The 8,798-nt window shown below is 40.6% G+C and overlaps 2 protein-coding genes across 2 annotated transcripts in view; both read right to left on the bottom strand.

The window, feature by feature from the left end:
* Window positions 1-1,618: 1,618 nt before the first annotated feature.
* On the bottom strand, window positions 1,619-2,874 carry LOC125037410. The gene is made up of 4 exons (XM_047630551.1): window positions 2,841-2,874; window positions 2,470-2,635; window positions 2,025-2,089; window positions 1,619-1,859 (listed from the first exon to the last, which is right to left on the bottom strand). Exons 1-4 carry the CDS (start codon window positions 2,844-2,846, stop codon window positions 1,749-1,751), a joined length of 348 nt encoding a protein of 115 aa, XP_047486507.1. The 5' UTR covers window positions 2,847-2,874; the 3' UTR covers window positions 1,619-1,748.
* A 5,535-nt stretch (window positions 2,875-8,409) lies between these two features.
* LOC125037407 (antileukoproteinase-like) overlaps window positions 8,410-8,798 on the bottom strand; it is a 1,384-nt gene continuing 995 nt past the window's right edge. The window contains exon 4 of the mRNA XM_047630550.1: window positions 8,410-8,659. Coding sequence (XP_047486506.1) covers window positions 8,549-8,659 — 111 coding nt within the window. The 3' untranslated portion in view covers window positions 8,410-8,548. The remainder of the gene's footprint in view (window positions 8,660-8,798) is intronic.

The following is an 8,798-nucleotide window of genomic DNA, read 5'->3' as shown; positions in this document are numbered from 1 at the left end:
ATCCGGCTTGGGACTGGCACGGGACACTCCGCTGAATCGTGAAGTTTCTTGCCCAGGGGAACAACGCGCAAGCCGGTGACTCGAACTCTCGAACTCAGATATATAGAGAGAGAGCTACCGCAGCTCTATAGATATACACACACACACACATATATATATATATATATATATATATATATATACATATATACATATATACACACACATATATATACATACATATATACATATGCACACACATACAGTATGCATGTATGTGTATTTCTATACACATGCGTGTGTGTGTGTGTGTGTGCATGTATGTATGCAATATAGCGTGGAAATATTCAGTGTATTATACACAAAAATAATACAAAACGTCTATAAAAAACTCTAGGGACCAAACCAACCCGGTTGTATCGAGTTCAGTGTGGCAACCAGCACCCCAGGTGCATCTGGCACAGCAACCGAGGAGACTGTGCTGAGAAGTGGAACAAAGCTAAGACCAAATGTTTGAAATGGTTAAAAGTACTTTTAAGTTTAAGACCATTATCTGTAATGAAATCCATAATCATAAAGTTATATGTTTCTTATGTGAATCTATAATTTGTAATATTAGAGGATATAATAGCATGAGGTACAGATTGCCTAAAAAACACTCTTCACATATGGATGAACACACAATCAAATTTATATCATGAAATATGCTAGTATTTAGCCTAGGCTGAACGACCTAGAGTTTTATATCCGTAAATATAATATTAATGTTATTTGCGTGCAAGAATCTTTTGCTGCTGCTGCTAAGATGAAAATAGCACCTGCAATTCAGGGATATTATTCGTATGTGAATACAGCCATGACTGGATTGTTGACATATGTGAAGGTAACGCTGCCACATAAATTTGTTTAAAAATCCGAGAACACTGATGTTCAATATTATCATTTAAAAATTCAAACTGACTGGGTATTTTATATTGTATAATGAATATGCCAGATACTCTAAATTTCTGGCTAGTTCTCTCCCCAATTTTCACAACCAAGGCACGTTTTGTATGGGCGATTTCAATGCAAGGCATCCACACTTTGGAGACAACCAGCGTAATAGTAATAGGGAAGAATTCAGGTATTTCATCATTAGTAAATCATTGACAGCATATGACACAGAAGCAGAGACTCATATGGGAGATGGCAGGTTGGACTATGCATTTGGCAAAAAATTAGTTCATGGTAATATCTGTACTTCACTGGTACGAGAGTTAGTGACCACTTTGCAATACGAACAGACTATACTGTAGACAGAGACTCAGCCCCTAGATCACCTAGGCTCAGAATAATCATCCCACCGGGCCTGGAGCATCACTTCAAGGCATGGGTCTATGGCTGGTATAACACCTATGAAATAACAACCGCTGAAAATGTTTCACAGGATCTAATCAAAGTTGTCACTGACTACTATAACACATAGGTCTGTTCACGAAAACTCAAAGAAAAATAAGCCCCAGGCCTCCCACAATCGTACTGCTGCCATTAATTTTATTACTAATAATCATAGTCAAGGGTGCGTTTTAGTGGTTCGAAACCGTCATATGCAATAGGGTTCAAGGTCTCAGGAACCAAAGAAGAGTCTTCATAAAAAATGTATTTATTGCCTATAAATAGTACATAGATGAAAACTCTCACATGTTTTAACAAACAGAAACCAAAAACAGAATTCAGAACAACAAACTCAACAAATTACGGAGCGCACCCTCGGGGGCTCAGCCATTACTTTATATGGGGATTGGATTATGAGGCGTAGCGAGCTTGCATGTATGATGGTCCAAGCAGGTGTCCCAACAGCACTTCTGGTGGGGCGGGCAGAAACCGTCGTGGGGACACGCCTGGCGAGGGAGAAGGGAAGGTAAAGGTCAAAAACCTACTTGAAAAAATATCACTCTGATATTTATATGAAACACAATAAGCATGAGATAGTGAGTTCAGACGAAAGAGAGGTCTGCTGGTGTAAACATCAAGCAGATTGAAATAAAGATTAAAATGTAACTCACATTTGGTGGTTTGTTTTTAAAGCGAAGGCAGTGCTGCCGAATGTCGGGGCAGAATCCACTGTGTTCTGAAATCGAAGGCAGTGCTCTTTTAGTGGTATTTAGTACAAAGGAACCTTAAAGCAGTTCTCGACGTGAAAACTAAACAAGAAAACAGACTCACTCTTTCCAGGGAAGCGGAGAGGGGAGTGGAAATGGGGGGGGGGGGGGACTGATTGGACCCAGTTATGAACGAGGAAATAGTTATGTGTCTGTCATTTTGCTTTGCATTTGTACTTCGTTTGTCTCACAAAATGGGCACAGTATGAAGTATTCTGCCAATCCTTCTCTGTCCCTACACTACACTAATAAAAAAATAAATAAGAAAAGAAAATGCAACGATTTGAAATTTTGCATATGAATATATATATGTAAGTATGTTTATATGTATGTATGCTTATCAACCTACCGGTAGGGGGAGGCGGGTCGCTAACCGTTCCATCGTCACAGCAGTAACTGGGCCTTGGTTCGTCCCCCGGTCGCCACTTCTTGCAGAAATATCTGCAACCGCCGGCGTTGTCTGTGCTAGCCGTGATGACAACGGCTGCCACGGCCAGGAGGAGGAGCACACGGATCTGGAAAAGAACAAGTCGTTTTTTTTCTTTCTCATATTGATAATGGAAATATTAAAACATAAATGAGTGAATTATCAATTGGTAGCTAAAACATTTTTGTATTATATATATGAAAGATCTGGCACAACAAATGAATAATTTCCATAAGCACGAGGCTGGTCTAACTACATAAAGGCTTTGTCTGAACAATGCAGTTGGTCCTAACCATCATGTTGCAAGTAGCTGACACCACGATCGCCGACGACTGACTGTGTGAGGACGGAACACGAGCCGTCTTATATAGGCCAGTAGCCCCGCCTCGCCAGCCAGTCAAGGCAGCCGCGAGTGTTTTCAAGAAATTTCAAATGCTCTGCGTGTGTATATGAATCTCTATAGATGCATTTATGTATGCATACATAAAAACATAGATATGTATAGGTATTTACATACGCATATCTATATATGAATACATACAAACACATAAACACAGACAAACACATATATAGATATATCTATATATGCATATATATATATTAATATACACAGACACACTAACACACACATATATGTATATATGTATATATATGTGTATGTACACACACATGCATGTTCAATCACACACACACACGCACAGACACACATATATATACACGTATATTTATGTATATATACATATATCCGTATATCTATATATCTATATACATATATCCATATATGTACATATATGTATATATATACAAATATGCGTGTATATGTGTACATATAAATATATATAGATAAATAAATGTTTATAAAAATATATATGGATATATATAAAGTACGTAGATATTGCCCACCGTTGTGTGGACACACCATGGCGTTGTACTAACTCCTGCCCCCTTGCCCGATGGGGTTTATGGGTGGCTGTGGGGAGGCGAGCCTTGCTAGTCCGTCTCCTAAAGAGAACCCCACTGGCGGAGATTCATATAGAAGATGGTGGGGGGGGGGGGGGGGGGGGGGGGGGGCAAACGTCCCTGTCACCCAGCAAGTAAAGCTGTGTCCCGCTGTCCGCCTGCCTAGCGTGAGGCTTGTGGGGCAAAGTCCACGGGACCCCCACAGGTGGATTATGGAGCCTACAGCCAACCAGCCCTCATTATATAGGGCAATGTCTGTGGAAGTGGTAGAGCTGGCGTCCACCCGGAGCGACTGTGATTGCTCTCTTGGAGGTGAGAAGATCTGGTAGCGACACAATCAGTGAGGATGGCTGGTCGGGCTGCAGCGATGTTCACCATTTCCAGGGACTAGCTACAGCCATCTCCGGGAAACTTTAGCCCTTGGTAGTACAGGCCCCTTCAGTTGATGAGTGTATAACGGTATTGAGACTGAAGCTTACATTTGGCTTTAAGTTTCTTATTGCTGTATACCTTATACGTTCCTACTGATGTTTATAAACTTGATGTAAAAGAGATGTGTTCTGTCAGACTTGCATCAGTGACTGACAGCTGTCCTCGGTGAGATATCCGCTTTATTCTGGGTGACTTATGCTTAGGAGCTGATACTGGCAGCGAGAATAACTTCCTTTTCTGGGACTTTACAAGGTTCCAGAAATTGAGGATATCTGGATCATGGTATCAGTGTTCTGACCCGCACTGTTGGCTAAGGTGATCAACCACATCGATGTTAGCACTCACTGGAGGATCCTCCAGAACTGCAGAGTATATCAGAATGCTGAATTCTGTGGTACTGATCAAAGATTAGTTGTGGCTTCCCTCCAAGTCCATTTCAAAACTCCCCATCGTTCTAATAATCACTGTTTCATGGGGACAGATTGAGGTAGGTGGAGTGTGCCCAGGGATTTACTGAGGCTATCTCTGGTAGTTCTGCAGCACTTGGAAGTCATTTCTTAGTAAATGACCATCCTGCCTACTAATCCCTAAGAAAGCTGAATTCCAAGCCCTCCTCGTAGGCGACTACAGTCTGCTCAGTAAGTGGCCAGATCATCTCAGATCCTGATGGAATGCAGGAACATTAGGTTGAATATTCTGAGCAATTGTACCGGGTTGATCCATCAACAATTACCTTGGATGCAGGTAGTGTTGAGATTCCTTTGCTGGACCCACCCATCAGCGAGGATCCATCCTCCCTAACTGAAATTTAGGGAGAGCAATCTCCAAGTTGAAGAGTGATAAAGCAGCAGGTATCTGCAGCATACCAGGCTGGTGGAGAAGCTATGGCTAGGGGTTAGTCATCTGGCAGACTGGTACCATCCCCCCTGACCTGTAGAGGGGTGTGGTTATCCCTCTCTGGAAGGGGAGAGGCGATTGATGGGACTGCAGTAATCACCAAAGCATTACATTAATCAGTATTCCAAGCAAGGTTCTCGCTCAAATCCTTCTGAGACATATCAGAGACCACTTGGTGTGGCACCAGAGGCTGGAGCAATCTAGATTCACTTCTGGTAAGTCCACAGTAAACTATATCCTGGTGCTTCAACTTATTGTAGAGCGCCGTCGTGAGTTCGGGTGTGGACTGCTTGCAGCTTACATCAACCTCAAGTAAGCATTCAATCCAGTACATCGCGAATCTCTCTTGGAGATCCTGATACTAAGAGGAATTCCAACAAGGATTATTGGATTAATAGCAAGCCTGTATATTGGTACTGAAAGTGCTGTAAAGTGGTGTTGGCCTGTCGAGCTTCTTCCCTGTTAGTTCAGAAATGAGGCAAGGCTATCTTCTTGCACCAACACTTTCCAACACTTGTATACACTGGATACTGGGTAGAACTACTGTTCAAAGTCATTGTTGAGCAAGTCTGGGCAATATCAACATTACCAACTTTGACTTTGTTGACATTGTTGCTATTCTATCCAAGTCTTTGGAAACCCTAGCGGTGATTCATGATGCATTTAGTAATAAAGTAAAGCCTCTGGGTCTAGAGGTCTCAACAAGACCAAGATCCAGAATTTTGGGGGCCTGCTAAGAGAAGCTGTTCAATTGGTATGTGCTTGTAGTGAGAGCATTGAGGTCACAGAGAGTTTTACATACCTTAGTATGTAAAGACCAGGAAGTCAGTAAACAGACTGGCCTGGCAGCATGAACTCTCGACAAGAGTATTTTGATATGCCAGTACCTTTGAAGAAGGACCAAGCTACATGCCTTCAAAGCCCTGATACTACCAGTTTTACTAAATAGTAGTGAAACCTGGATGCTGTCTTGTGCCTTGGAATCTTATCTTGATGTCTTTTGTAACATGTCCTTGTGCCAGATCATGGGGGTACAGTTGGTGGGATTATGTGTCCAACCAATGGTTACACCGTGAGATTGGTACTTGCACAAACCGTATTACCCCTGCTCGAAGCATTCCTGGGTGGAAGAGGCCTGTGGGACGACCTAGGAAGTTATAACTTGGGCAGATTCATCAAACCTGTTGAGAAGAGCTGGAGATGGGGCCCCTTGCCTGTCTTTTCGCCACGAGGAACCTTCGTGGGTGCAGAAAGGTGGGTGCGGCCCCGTCGGCGTTAGCTTCCCAATGATTGTGAATGTGTATATATGAATGTGTGTGTACTAACAGACTCATACACACACGCACACACACACACACACATACACGTGTGTGTGTGTATATATATATATATATATATATATATATATATATATATAGTGTTTCTGTGTGATTTTCATAGAAACATGATTTTAATAATGCATTTTGAACTCACATAACAGATAAGACTGTTCAGACAAGTATATATCCGGCACCATGGCTTTAAGCAGCTAGCTGTATGGTAATCGCATGTAATAATTAATGCTACTACTTGGTGAAAGCTCTATCTCATTTCATCTAGTGATTTTTTTGCTGTTTTGTTCCAACTACTCTTGGATGTGGTGTCTAGTGTCATTTCGTTGAGAGGTGGCAACCGTGATAATTTCATTTTATTGCAGAAAATAATTGCCGTTTTTCTCTATCATGGCAGGTTTATTACTATTATTACTGCTATTAATAGTTTTATTGCCAATATTATCAGTTGTAGTGTCGTGATCTATAAGATTAACCGTCGATCCTTAGTACGAAATTTTTAGCTGCCACCACCTGGTTAATCCGTCCAGTAACTAAGTGAATGTCCGTAAAGTAAGAGGCATGTAGAAGAGTGTAAGTGAAGTTAGAGAAAGCAAGTGTAAGTGTACAGAAGATACCAAGGTTCGAGGGTCAACACTGCGGTTAGCGTAGTTGTGCCCGAGATGGAGTGCGCGTCGGCCTAAAGCCAATAGTGGGTGCAGATTTATGGTATTGAGGTTGATCATCAAATTACTTTAATTCTTAAAGTCTTAGAACGCGAAGGATACACAATGGAGTCTTAAACAAAAAATCAAATTACAAAAGTTTATTAAAACCGTAAAAAAAACTATTGAAAAGAAAAATCATAAGAATTTATTAAAAATTGAGAAACACCATCCTACAGTACCCCAGAATAAGCAGGAGTACTAAAAGGCAAAAGCAGTTTCCTCTGAACATAAAAAAGTTCACAAAAACACTAAACAAAACTATTAAAAAGGAATGCAAGTAAAAATGCAACTATCCTAAAAATGTACCAAACGACTGACAAAACACTCCGCAAAGAGTAAAGAGCACATCACCTCATTAAAAAGAGTAAGAAAAGTAAAAAAGATTCCATCTTACCGCCTCTTAGTTCGTTACCCTTGCGACCATAGACCAGCGTCCACGGCTAAAAGATGCTCTCCCCCCTGACCTGGCCGTTCGGGACCTATATAGAGCCCTCCCCAGCACGATTATAAAATAAGGGGAATCTCAGGTCAAACAGGGTGAAGGTCGCATTCTTGTCAAGAGAGAGCGGTGTTTTCCCCTCTTAAGAAAATCCTCATTTCCTTTAAAAGGCGGCTTAGTTTTAAAAAGGAACCTAAAATCATGAATGATAATTATTAAAACTGTACTAAAAAAAATAAAAACAGATTATTATATGTTCCCATAAGGCATAATGTGCTCTCCTGTGCGGATAGGTAAAAGAAAACGAGAATAAAACTTAATATAATCATTATAATATCACTATAAAGAAATAGTCAACACCCTTAAAAAACACATCTTTCCCCCTCCCAGCTCCCAGGAAACGGTCATCCACTGGCATGGGCGGCCTCGCTTTTGTTCTTAGGAGGGGAAACTTGTGAATTTTCCCCAGGTTCCTCCATCCCTTGGCTAGAGATTCACTACAGTAGTAGCAGCAATATTGTTCGTAGCAACGTTGTGACCATATTATTCTCTCTCTAGCATATTTATTATTTGATATTTTGATTTCATAATTTTTGGTCAGATGTATCCTTCTAGTATAATGTTGTAATATGTATTATAAGCCATGTCTTCATTTTTGTTACTGTTATTGGTATCGTCATTAATGTTAGTCATTGCTAGTATTATTTATAGCATGAACATTATCGTTAGTTTGTTCATTACTAACATCATACTAAGATCATTTGTATTATTGTATGGTTGCAATTATAATTGTTATTAATGTTACTGTTCGTATTGCCACTGTCTATCCTCTTTCGTAACACTAATTAACTTATCAAGTTAATCATCATCACACGTTCATTCTTTTCTAGATCCTTACTTTTAGCTGTTGTGTATCGTATAAATGCAATCACTATCATCATGACTAGTGTCATCATAACTAGTTGAATATCATGATTCATCTTGGCATGAATATTCTACACTTATATTTCTTTCTTTCATTTTACGGAATTTTAATTCGATGCAGTCATACACAAATGGTCTGAATATTTCAGGAGCCGAAGTAAACCACTCATACGATCGTTATTTATTGCCTAAAAATAATACACAGATGAAGCCTCTCACGTGTTTTCAATAGACAGCACAGCAAAAAAAACAGATCACAACAATAAACTCAACAAATTACGGAGCGCACCCTCGGGGGCTCAGCCATTACTTTATATGGGGATTGGATTATAAGTCGTAGCGAGCTTGCACGTATGATGGTCCAAGCAGGTGTCCCAACAGCACTTCTGGTGGGGCGGGCAGAAACCGTCGTGGGGACACGCCTGGCGAGGGAGAAGGGAAGGTAAAGGTCAAAAACCTACTTGAAAAAATATCACTCTGATATTTATATGAAAGACAATAAGCATGAGATAGTGAGTTCAGACGAAAGAGAGGTCTGCTGGTGTAAACATCAAGCAGACT

This window comes from Penaeus chinensis, chromosome 23, assembly GCF_019202785.1.
Source record: "Penaeus chinensis breed Huanghai No. 1 chromosome 23, ASM1920278v2, whole genome shotgun sequence".
NCBI lineage: Eukaryota > Metazoa > Arthropoda > Malacostraca > Decapoda > Penaeidae > Penaeus > Penaeus chinensis.
The sequence above is the reverse complement of the archived record's forward strand: the minus strand, read 5'-3'. Positions and strand labels throughout refer to the sequence as shown.

Coding starts and splice junctions, on each gene's coding strand:
- LOC125037410 (XM_047630551.1), bottom strand. Junction 2,090..2,469: donor CGACCCGCCTCCCCCTACCG/GTAGGTTGATAA, acceptor CTTCGATTTCAG/AACACAGTGGATTCTGCCCC. Junction 1,860..2,024: donor TTAAAAACAAACCACCAAAT/GTGAGTTACATT, acceptor CTCCCTCGCCAG/GCGTGTCCCCACGACGGTTT.